The sequence below is a fragment of the Perognathus longimembris genome, chromosome 10 (assembly GCF_023159225.1).
Source record: "Perognathus longimembris pacificus isolate PPM17 chromosome 10, ASM2315922v1, whole genome shotgun sequence".
Lineage (NCBI taxonomy): Eukaryota > Metazoa > Chordata > Mammalia > Rodentia > Heteromyidae > Perognathus > Perognathus longimembris.
In genome coordinates this window covers 31,254,820-31,266,951 of record NC_063170.1, presented here as the reverse complement: position 1 = coordinate 31,266,951, position 12,132 = coordinate 31,254,820, and the positions used below count along the sequence as shown (strand labels likewise).

Here is a 12,132-nt window from a genome sequence, read left to right as displayed (position 1 = left end):
CTTAAACTCAGGGCCTGAGCGCTGTCCCTGGCTTCCTTTTGCTCAAGGCTAGCACTCTGCCACGTGAGCCACAGTGCTACTTCTGGCCTTTTCTGTTTATGTGGTGCTAAGGAATCGAACCCAGGGCTTTATGGCATGCTAGGCAAGCACTCTACCACTAGGCCACATTCCCAGCTCAGCTTTCTGGTAGTTAATTGAAGAAAAGAATCTCACAGACTTCTCTGCCAAGGCTTGCTTTGAACTTCAGTCCTCTGATCTCAGCCTCCTGAATAATTAGAAATTGCAGGGGTGAGCCACACCAGGCTAGCTTTGAACTTTTTTGATCTCTCTGCTTCTGCCTCCTGATTGCTGGGATTATTGGCATGAACTACCATGCCCAGCTTCTTATGTCTATTTTAACATCCATAAGCATGTTTCTGAAATCTAGAGCACTTAATGGTTAGTTCATGGACTAGTGCTAGTCAATAAATAAATACAATGAGATAGAACTTAGGAGCAAGCACTTAGAAACTATAGAAATTTGAGAAATAATCTTATAGGTAACAGATTCAATAATGAAAATTGAGGCTTGTATCATATATTTTTCACTTCCTTATTCACATATATGAATATGTACATATATGTATATAGAGATATGTAGATATATATAGCTATATAGATAGATAGATAGCTTTAGGGTATGTACCAGTGCCAGGGCTAGAACTCCAGGCCTGTTCTCACTCAGCTTGCAAATGGCACTCTACTACTGGAGGCATGCCTTCATTTCTGGCTTTTTAAATTGGAGTTAAGAGTTGAGTCTCAGTTATTTGTCTACCCAGGCTGGCTTTGAATAGTGAGCCTCAAGATCTTAGCTTCCTGAGTAGCTAGGATTAGATGTGAGTCATCAGCACCCAGCTTTATACGTTTCTTATAAGGATGAAATAAATTGAGGTGTAAAATTGACATCTGGTACTTAACAAATGCTAGCTTGACTGTCCTTTTTCCTGTCCTTTTGTGGTAGTATTGGTGCTTGAACTAAGAAGGAACAAAATTCATGGAAGTCAGTGGTAGATGTATACCATTTTATTATACAAAATATCAAAAAAGTTTAAAAGATAGTTCTTGTTTTCTTGCTTGGAGACTGTATCTTTTCTGGTTTAATATCAACACTCACCACAGCTGTAGGAAATTAAACTGAACTTTTAGAAGGTATCGCATATGGACCTGGTTGGGATTATAGACAATAAACTCATTGTAGTTGAGGGTATAACCCTCTGGATTCTGAATTCCTGTGTCACCTGCTGGTCCTAAGGGCACTGTGCTCCCATTCCTGCCAAATGGAAGCAAATGTGTTAACATCAGCTTTAGTTCAGGTGTTTGAGTGGAGAAAGTAGTCTTATTTGTTGAAAGAAGTCATCTACCTGCTGGCTCTGAATACTTACAAGGTGATGAAGTGGGCAGGATTAGGAGCCATTTTGCCAAGTCCCTTGGTGCTGTGTTTTCCCTGAAGTAATCCTTCTGCTTTTGGATTAGCCTTCAGTAGCTCATTACACTGACCTAGAGCTACCTGCAAAGAGAAAGATCTTTGAATGCCCACACCTTGTGGAGAACTAGGTGGCTCTAAAGCCAAGCAGAACATGCTCATTTATAGTTCTCCCCTTCCACTAGCACAGGAATCTAATGTAATGGAAATTCTATTTGGCTCTCCCAAAGACATCGCAGATGAAGGTTTTGGTTCTGAGATCAAACTTTTCTCACTGGAAAAAAAAAAAAAGAATTCATAATAGAGATCACCTCTGATAAAAGAAGCAGTCCTGTGTTCTTTAGGTGAGAGGCAAAGCAGTAATTGGCACTCTTGGAAGACATGTCAGCAAAATAGATTCCTTTCCCAAACTGAAATAGTCAAAGACCAGAGTTAGCCACTTAGACCATTATAGAAGAATACTCATATCATTGATCCTGACTTTCCATTTCTATAAATACAATAATGTAGACCCCTAACATGTTCCTGGTTTTCCATTCTCAGAAACAATTCAGACCAGGCTGGGAATATGGCCTAGTGGCAAGTGTGCTTGCCTCCTACACATGAAGCTCTCGGTTCGATTCCCCAGCACCACATATATGGAAAACAGCCAGAAGTGGCACTGTGGCTCGGGTGGCAGAGTGCTGGCCTTGAGCGGGAAGCCAGGGATGGTGCTCAGGCCCTGAGTCCAAGACCCAGGACTTGCCAAAAAAAAAAGAAACAATTCAGACCCTTCACCACTGCCCTTAACAATTCTGTTCCAGAGATGTAGGGACATCTGTGCAACTTCTGGAGAAATGGGACAGATATCTTAGAATTTAAATAATAGTACACAGTAAGAGATGATAGGATTATCAATGAGCTGGTTAAGTTTTTGGGGAGGACTACCATCTAGTCCAAATCTAGTGGAAGAAAAAAGAACTGAGGACATGATTTTTATCCTTTTCCTTCCAGAGTTCAATTTCTACTCACCATGTAACCTGTGATGGGAGCCTCAGGTGGGGCAATTTGAAGCCCATGGCTTAAGATTCCTGCCCAGTTACTCAGCCTGGAACCGTGCCATAGCAACATCCTAAGAAAAAGCCATTATTGTACTTGCTGTCCTGAAAACATAAGCTGTAAACACTAAAAAGCTAACAGTTGTTTCTGCCACCATTTTAGTCCTTAACTGTACTCTAGGCAAGAAAATCCAAATCCAAGTTAGATTCTGAGACCTGTTAGATAGGTCCTCTCTGAAGGCTTCCTTCTCACCCTCTTTCTCCACTTCAAAAACATCCAACAAAGTTATGGTATAGTCGTTGTGTGTAGGAGCATGGGTAGACTGTAGGTACTGGGAAATCACCTGTGGGAAAGATAAGAAATACACAGTGTGCACCCAACAAGAAGCTGGCTGAACTGAAGAACTCAGGGCTTGTGTTAACTTCATAGCAATTTGTGTTCCCAAATAGTCTCATAAGTCAATTTGAAAAAGCTCTTCCCTAATTTCCTAGTAAATAGAAATTTTGCTCTAACCAGACTTCTGTTTTTAACCAGAAAACCTCAGAGTACAGTGGGATGGGGAGAGTAGGTCTTACGGAGCATACGGTATGAAAATAGATGACCATTTTTCTTACTTTGAACTCATAACTTTCATGGTCTAGAGGGTGCAAAGCACAATGTAAGTTTCTGTAGTGCTGGTCCAGGGGGTGTTCTGGGCTTTTGAGTTCTGTCTTCACTAGCTTAATGGCAATTTCAATGTCTTCCAATGCCTGAGAAGATGAAATATATAACCAAAGTAAGGGAACTCAAGAAAACCGGTTAATTATTTCCCACTCCATATATAGCTCACCTCTAGCAGGTGTATTTTGTCTGACAGTTCTTTCTCTGTATGGATTAATGGTGGAGTGCAGAGTCTAAGAACAGAGATATAGCCAAAATGAGATATCTGATTTGTAGCTGAAAGCCACATAACTAAAAATAAGTCTTACAAAACAGATACAAGAAATTGGAGTTTTCCAGCTGAAAGAGTGTGATCTGTAAAGACTTTAATTTCTAAATATATGGAGATATTAAATACATACTCTGAGTACTACGAAAACAAGCTATACTGATTTTCACATTTGGAAATACAGTTGGATTTTTTTTTTTTTTAATCTTATATTGACATCAATAAGACAGGTGAGGTCAAGCTCTAGGACCAGCACACACACACACACACAACCAAAGGCTGGGATATAGCTGAGTGGTAGAACAATTGCCTAACGTGTAAGGCTTTAATTTGATTCCTAGTGCCATTAAAAAAAAATCAGTAAGGACAATGCTCAGGCTCTGAGTCCAAGGCCCAGAACTGGCAGAAAAAACAAACACCCCACCCCCCACCCCCCACCCCCCACCCCCCAAAAAAGCAAGAAGAACATATGTATTATATATCTAATAAAATCATTTGGTTCACAGAAATGGTATTGGTGTGGTTAAAATCACCTTAATGAAAAAGGGAGGTAGGCTTGCAGGTGCTTTGCTCCATGGTTTGATAGTCTCTAGAGTTAGTAACTTCCATTGGTCAGGGAATATAGTTTTCCTCAGGCTGGGAAGTTGCATAGATTGCATTCTATATTTCTATTGCATTCTAAGTTCCTAAGCTGAATAGAAATAATTTTGACTCCATATTTCAGATGATAATTTCTTTAGTTACAAAGATGAAAAGGATTGCAGCTATTCATTGTTGCATGAAATATGGGCAGAAAGAACAACAAACTCAAGCAGCTGCACTAACCTTACCCAAAGTCATGTGGGATCCTGGTGTAGAATTCATTGCATGCTTCCAGGAGTGCTTGTCCATGCTGGCCAGCTCCAATACAATCCTCAATCTTCTTTAGAGACTGGTAACCTGCCTTGATTTGTGCTATGGTCAGCTTCCCTGGAAGCACAGGCAGAAAGTCTTTCAAAATAGTACCTTCATTATCCCTCTAACTTTCATCTTCAAATCCTGGTTTCTTTATTCAGTACTTTCAGCAAGCTTTAAATTATAGTAGCAATGAAATATTCCATTAAATAAATTGAGAAATATGAAGAAGGCCTGTAGTACACAATATGGAGACCTACCAAGTGGGGCTTTCTTGGTGTCATACTTCATTTCAATCATCATCTCTTCCATGGTTTGGACATCACAGATTAGCTTTATCAGCTCCTGCACCCGAAGGTCTAGCTTGGATGCTGGCTTCAAGGCATCACTCAGAGCCTCCTCTTGTTTTGTTTCATTTTCTTCCTACAGCAAATCAAAACCCAAACAAATGAAAGGATCTATTTTGAGACCTTGCAAGGACTGGTTCATTGATATAACTCTGTTATATCAATGTCTGCTTGAACACACACTTTTCACTAGTAGTCTAGTTGGAGCAGCAAATGTGACTAATTTAGAATTAGCCAATGTGACTAATTTAGCAGGAATGCCAGATCTGCCTCTCCAGTCAGAGCAAAGTCTAAAAGGCCCTCCCAATGGCATTAAGAAATGGTATTATGTAAATAGAACTATTATACCTCAACTTTTCTGATCTTGGTAACACTAAATCATCTCCATTTTTCACGTGTGATTGACATTTTAGTGAATGATAGCCTGAGAAAATTATTATTTTTGTCACTGTGGGGATCAAACACAGGGTCTCACACATGCTAGCTCTAACACTCCAGCTCTTAATTGAAATTACACAGTAAGAAATTACCTCTGAGGTGGGGAACAATAATATCTCAAGACATTCTGGCTTGTGACGTAGGCTATCCTGCTTGACTTGACCCTTATGGGTACCATCAGAATTTACCTGTGTATCAGTGGCATAGTCCATTTGTACCATGTCATATTTTCCAGGCACTTTCTCAAACTTCTCACGAGCTTCCCAATTGTTTTTCGTTTTGTCAAGGAATCTATAGAGTCCCAGGTGGTGGGAAAAAAACAACAACAAAAAACTCCTTATAAATAAAGGTCTGCTATCAAGAATGGATTAACAATTGTTTCTTTATAAAGCCTCCAAAATATTTCCCCTTACAGAGCTCATTCACACATCTGTTTTTCACAAATATGAATTCTAAATTAGGATACTACTGTATGCATAGGAAAACTATGGAACAAAGAAATTAGTTTAAAAAAAAACAACACAAAAAAACGAACTGGATGCTGGTGGCTCACACTTACTTGCTCAGGAGGCTGAGCAAAAGAGCTTAGGACAACTAACAGGCCTTGAGTTCAGGCCCATGACTGACAAAGAAAAGAAAAAAAAAAAGAAAAAGGGATCTGTAAGGCTTTCTAAATCCTAACATAAAACAGCCACTGAGACTGAAAATAAAAGTCATGTACCCAGTACTTGTTCTGAATATGACATGTTCTCAAAGATTTCACAGGTGTTTTTTTAGTTTAGTTAAGTTGTGTGTGTGTGCCTTTCCTGGGGTTTGGACTCAGGGCTTAGGTACTGTGGCTCTGAATTTTTCTTCCTTAAAGCTAGTGTTCTACCACTTGAATTACAGCCCCACTTCTGGCTTTTTAAAAATAGCTAATTGGAGATAAGCGTCTCACAGACTTTCTTTCAAACTAATCTGGCTTTGAACCACAGTCCTCAGATCCCTGCCTCTGGAGTAGCTAGGATTAAAGGCATGAGCCACTAGTGCCAAGGCCACAGTAAGTGTTTTTGTAACTGGATATTCTCTTTCCCCAAATTTTCTGGATTTGTTTCTTGCTTTTTTTTTTTTTTTTTTTTGGCCAGGCCTAGGGCTTGAAAGCACTATCCATGAGCTGGTTTTACTCAAGGTTAGCACTTTACCACTTGAACCACAATTCTACTTCCAGCTTTTTTTAACGTGGTACTGAGCAATCGAACCCAGTGTTTCAAGCACTCTATTTCTAAGACACATTCCCAGCCCTGTTTGTTGCTTTTTAAACACATTAGATTCTTCTTGTTTCAGTAAATCTCAAGGTTGTGGGATGATTTAGTAATCATAAGCAATGTTCTAATCACAGGTGGAATGGAATTGACAATTTTCTTTTGTCACATATGTAAAAAATTTAACAGTGCAGATTCAAGAAGACAGGTTAGTATTTCTTTTTAGCACTCACTTCTTCTGAAAGATTTCCTTGGCCTTGGTGAGGTCACCCGAGCAAGCCACCAAGCTGTGCTGCCCCACTTTCCCAACTATAAAGGAAATGCCACAAGTAAGATGGTTTGCAGAACTATACCCCCAAAGAAGTTCTCTAACAGTAATGAGGCAGATCACCAAGGTCTCTTTGCTTACATTGGACTAATGGGCAGGAAAAGAAGAAGAGAAAGCTCAGAGGGCTTAGAGAACCAATCTCATTGATACCCACTACCTGCTAACTGCCTATGAGCAATACCAGCAGTGCAATTGCAGAAGGGTTCTCAGACTTAATGGGGCTATTCTTAAGTCTTCCTCATGGAAATTTTCTAGTGAGGATGCCTGCCATTCCCAAACTTCAAGAAAGCTAACTTGATTTCTAAGCCCTTCTCAGAACCCCTATTTTGCCAACTTAACACTCACTACACTGCTTCTGGCTTTCTGAATGACAACTCATAAAATCCTCCATAGAAGTCATTACCTCGGCCCCATCTCATCCAGACACTGAAGTTCCTCTGGGCATCATCTTCTAACAGCTGAATAAGGTAGTACTTGTTGTTGTTGAATTGGAGATTGGTCTATAAGTGACAAAATAATAATTTTGTAATTGTAAATCACACAAATCACACAAACCTTAGTTATGGTTATCAGTAATTTCTATAAAGGAAAAGGTGGTATGATGAGAAAAAAAAGGTTCTTGTCAGACTAAGAATATAAAGAATAGAGTTTATTTACTTATTTATTTTGTGCTTTGCCTAGTGTTTGAACTTTACTTTTTGTTCAAGGCTGGTGACCTGAGCCACAGCTCTACTTCTAGCTTTTTGCTGGTAAACTGGGCATAAGAGTCTCATGAACTTTCCTGCTCAGGCTGACTTTGAATTGTGCTCCTCAGAGCTCAGTCTCTTGAGTAGCTAGAATTACAGGCATGACCCACCTGTCTCTGACAGAATAAAGTTTAATAAATCTCGGAATCCTAGGAATTAAGTGGAAGCCTGAAAGCTTTCCTAAAACCTCATATATCACTTCAGTATCCCACCCTGACTAGTTCCTCCTGCTTCAGCTTTCTCCACAGGTAGTCTGTAGATTATGCTGTTTTCTAGTTCCTAATCTATCCCAGTTATTGCTTTCCAAATGAAAACCCTTTTTATGCACTATAGGTCTTCAATGGTTGTCTTTATAACTTCTTACTCTGTGATAGTTCTACTTATACACCTTCAGTTTGTCAGCTGCAGAAAATGGATAAAGAGCTTCAGCAGGGCAATCTTAGCATGGGAAGAAGGAGCAATGAAGGATAGCAAAGAAGGAAAAACTGCCACATCTGTCCCACCCCTAACTAACCTAATCTAATGTGGAGATATTCAGAGAGAGAGAGTATGACTAGTATCCAAGTTATATGCAGGTAAATCACTCAAAGCGGTATAGCTTACAGTTAGTTCTGGAAGTCTGAGCCCTGCTTATCAAGGTACAGCTACTACCACTACCTCTTGCCTGTCATTGGATATTAGAACAAAAAAGAGCCTTATGACATTAAAAAATAATAATCTGTTTAAGCCAGTGCTGATGGCTCACCCTATAATCCTAGCTACTCAGGAGGCTGAGATCTGAGGATTGAGGTTCAAAGCCAGCCTAGGCAAGAAAGGCCGTGAGACGTTTATCTCCAGCTAACCAGCAGAAAATCAGAAGTAGCGCTGTGGCTCAAGTGGTAGAGTGCTAGCCTTGACCTGAAGAGCTCAGGGACAGTGCCCAGGCCCAGAGGTCAAGCCCCATGACCAACAACAACAACAAAAAAGTTTATACTATTTTAAATAGAAGTAGTAGCAGAGGAATACTACTTAGCCCTTAAAATTATATATTAGAGCAATAATTTCTAATACAAAATCACATCAGGAAATAAATTTAATGAAGTAAATATATTATCTATTCAAAACAAAATTAAAGAAAAAAATAATATGTAACAATATGTAAATTAAAAACTTCAGTATGGGCAAAAAAGCCTATCTTGCATAAAATGAAAAGGCAAATAACAAACTTGAAAAACTTGGAAAATGGTTTATATTACAATCAAAAAGCTACTCTCACTAGGCTGGTGGCTCATGCCTGTAATCCTAGCTACTCAAGAGGCTGAGATCTGAGGACTGGGGTTCAAAGCCAGCCCAGGCAGGAAAGTCTGTGAGCCTCTTATCTCCAACTAATCACTAGAAAACCGGAAGTGGTACCGTAGCTCCAGCAGAAGAACATTAAGTAGCCTTGAGCACAAAAGCTCAGGGACAGTGCCCAGGCCCTGAGTTCAGGCCCCACACCAAAAAAAACAAAAAAAACCAAACAAACAAAAAACTACTCTTCTTAGCAAATGAAGTTCTTCAAAGCCAGTAAAAGAAAAAAAAACTGACCAAGAACATATTTAAAATATCCAAAAGGTTGTGGAAAAATTGTTGACAGGTTCAACAAAAGACAAAGTTTGAAAAAAGATCTGCTTCTCATAAAGGACTTACTATCAGGTTGCGATTGAGCATTAACAAATTTCACCACTAGGGGCTAATATAAGAGATTATGAAGTTAACAGATTTGGTCACTGGCTATTAACAGTAATCAAGCAGAATTTCCCACTTACTTGATTAAGCATGACATCATAAACATCATTTCCTTCACAATACACATGAGCCTAGAAAGATAGGAATAAGACATTTATGTAGTCAGTCTTTTTTTTTTTTGTCCAGGTGATGTACAGAAGGGTTACAGTTATGTAGCTCTAACTTAAGGTAGTGAATACATTTCTTGTCATACTTCTTACCCCTTTCTTCATTTTTCTCCCACCTCCCACCCCCAACCCACCCCTCCTTGCTTTCATCATTTTTTTTTAACCTTCCCAATGATGGACGTCATTCTAGTCTACAATGCTTATGAGCTCTATGAATATTGTCTGTTATCAATCTTAAGATACAAAATGAGACTGTGAATTCTCCTTTTCTTTTTTCTTCTGCTAGTCCTGGGGCTTAAGCTCAGCACAAGAGACCTGTCCCTGGGCTTCTTTTTGCTCAATGTTAACACTCTACCACTTGAGCCACAGTGCTATTTCTGGCCTTTTCCGTTTATGTGGTACTGAGGAAACAAACCCAGGGCTTCATGCATGCTAGGCAAGCACTCTACCACTAAACCACATTCCCAGCCCCTGGCTCTGAATTTCTTATGCCTCAAGGTTCATTTTCCAACATCTTCAACAGAAAAAAAAATAGAAATGAATGTTTTACACACAGCTTGTCATTACTATAATGAAAATATATTGCCTTTTTCTAATTACAGAAATATACAAGAAACTTGCTTTTCTTTATTCTTTAAATCCTTTTCCCATTTATCAGCAACTTATCAAAATAAGACAATTCCCCCTTAATAATGATACCATTTTCTAGTTGATAAAAGGTGTGGGGCTGGGAATGTGGATTATTGGTAGAGTACTTGCCTAGCATGCACGAAGCCCTGGGTTTGGTTCCTTCGTACCACATAAACAGAAAAGGCCAGCTGCAAGTGGAGTTGTGGTTCTATGGTGGAGGGCTAGCCTTGAGCAAAAGCAGCTCAGGGACAGTGCCCAGGCACTGAATTCAAGCCCCAGGACTGGAGAAAAAACAAACAAAGGAAAAAACAAACAACAACAACAACCACTGTGGCAACCCCAAAATAAACCACGAGCATCATCCTAAACAGAAATCCTAATAAAAGAACACTGCTCTCTTGGAAAACCAATGGATTGAAAATCAATTCCAAAGCCTCTCACCTGTCCCACCTTGGTTACACACTCTGGATCCACAGGAGCTTTGCCTTTTAACAGCAAGACCTTCACAGTTTCTGAGAGAAGATAAATATGTACTGCGATTACTTATACAGGAATCAAAAGTAGCTAGCAAAGTGCCTAGAAAGCTGTCATATTACTTTCTTTCATCTGCTTCAGTCTCACTGCATCTCAAACACACCATAAAAATGAAGATTCAGTAAGTACTGTGATATGAACATAGAAAACTCAACTATAGGGCTGGGGATATGGCCTAGTGGCAAGAGCGCTTGCCTTGTGTACTTGAAGCCCTGGGTTCGATTCCCCAGCACCACATATACAGAAAATGGCCAGAGTGGCACTGTGACTCAAGTGGCAGAGTGCTAGCCTTGAGCAAAGAGAAGCCAGGGACAGTGCTCAGGCCCTGAGTCCAAGGCCCAGGACTGGCAAAAAAAAAACAAGAAAAAAAAAACTATATTATTAGAGGTGAAAGAAATGGCTTGACAAAACAAGGTATTACTCCCAGCCCTTTCAGAGACCCTTTGCTGGCTATGTTCCCTCTGACCTTGCTTGTCTTTGGTCCTGTCCTCATTATCTTTTTGTCCAGCCGCGGGCCCCTTTTTCATATCTTGTGTCTGGCATGCTCGAGTTTTCTTGGCTGGAGGAGAGTCTTTTGTTGCTGCTCTACCTATATTGAAAAGAAAATTTAAAGGAGTGACTTAAGATGGCTTTGTAGGTTTACAAACCAACAACGCTAACTGCCACATCATTCTGCTTAACTATTTCAGCATTCCATACTAAATTGCTGTTCCAGGCAAATAAAAGCAAAATGCATACACTGAGGCATGAGTCTCACCAGCACCAATACTTCCGTATGAGATAATGGTTAGTGGAGTGCTCTGTAGTTGTAGGACCTTGGATAAGATATTTGATGTGTGTAACAGTTACTCCAAATAGAAAACAGAGGTGAACAATAGTATCTAATTTGTTGTGTGCATACAGTGCACCTACGCACAATACAGAGAGTATTATAAATCCAATGAGTCCTTTTCTGATGTTGGGGAGGCATTTTAAGATGATAGGTAAATAATCACGATTATCTCTTCTGGTGAAGGATAAGCAGTTTAGTCTTTTTTTAGTTGAACTAGCAACAGTACTGGCACTATGTTTGTTATTAAGGGTTCGCAGCCTTTTTGAACTATGAAAAACAACTTAGAAAGTTTGAAACAAAAATTCGTTTTGGAGCCAAGTACAAGTCACGGGAAGCAGAGGGGAGAGCAAGGGGAACCCCAAGTTTTCCGCATCCGAAACCACGCGTTCCAAACCTTTCTTCCGGCGGTTGTTGCTGCCCCGCTGCCGCGCCGCCATGGAATCCAAACGCGGACGTATCAACATGCTCCCGACAACCATTGGCTTAGGGTCACGTGGGTGCGTATGCACAGCGTCAAGGCCTGGGGAGAGCTCGAAAGAAAGCCGCCAACCCTGCAATATTTGCATGACGCAGTGCCTTGTGGGAAGTCACCATGACTGTAAAGTAACTTCCCATTTCAGAGGCTTATAAAGTTTGCGCGCCGCCCTCTCCGCTTTGTAAGGCGGAGGGAAGCTCATCAGTGGGGCCACAAGCTGAGTGCACGTCACTCCGTCCCATGTCCCTTGGGAAGGTCTGAGACTAGGGCCTAAGGCGGACCTAACGGGTCCCTCCCTGCCTTTCAGGGAGGTGAGTTCCCAGAGACTGGGGCTCTGCGCCAGGGCAAAGACCTGGCAGGAGATG

General features: G+C 40.4%; 1 protein-coding gene across 1 annotated transcript; it reads right to left on the bottom strand.

Annotated features, from left to right (window-relative positions):
* Window positions 1-1,048: 1,048 nt before the first annotated feature.
* On the bottom strand, window positions 1,049-11,763 carry Parp2 (poly(ADP-ribose) polymerase 2). The gene is made up of 16 exons (XM_048355697.1): window positions 11,687-11,763; window positions 10,927-11,049; window positions 10,368-10,438; window positions 9,210-9,260; window positions 7,080-7,176; window positions 6,582-6,657; window positions 5,296-5,398; window positions 4,583-4,745; window positions 4,259-4,397; window positions 3,330-3,393; window positions 3,115-3,249; window positions 2,716-2,843; window positions 2,474-2,573; window positions 1,774-1,872; window positions 1,422-1,546; window positions 1,049-1,309 (listed from the first exon to the last, which is right to left on the bottom strand). Exons 1-16 carry the CDS (start codon window positions 11,754-11,756, stop codon window positions 1,150-1,152), a joined length of 1,704 nt encoding a protein of 567 aa, XP_048211654.1. The 5' UTR covers window positions 11,757-11,763; the 3' UTR covers window positions 1,049-1,149.
* Between the last annotated feature and the right edge of the window lie 369 nt (window positions 11,764-12,132).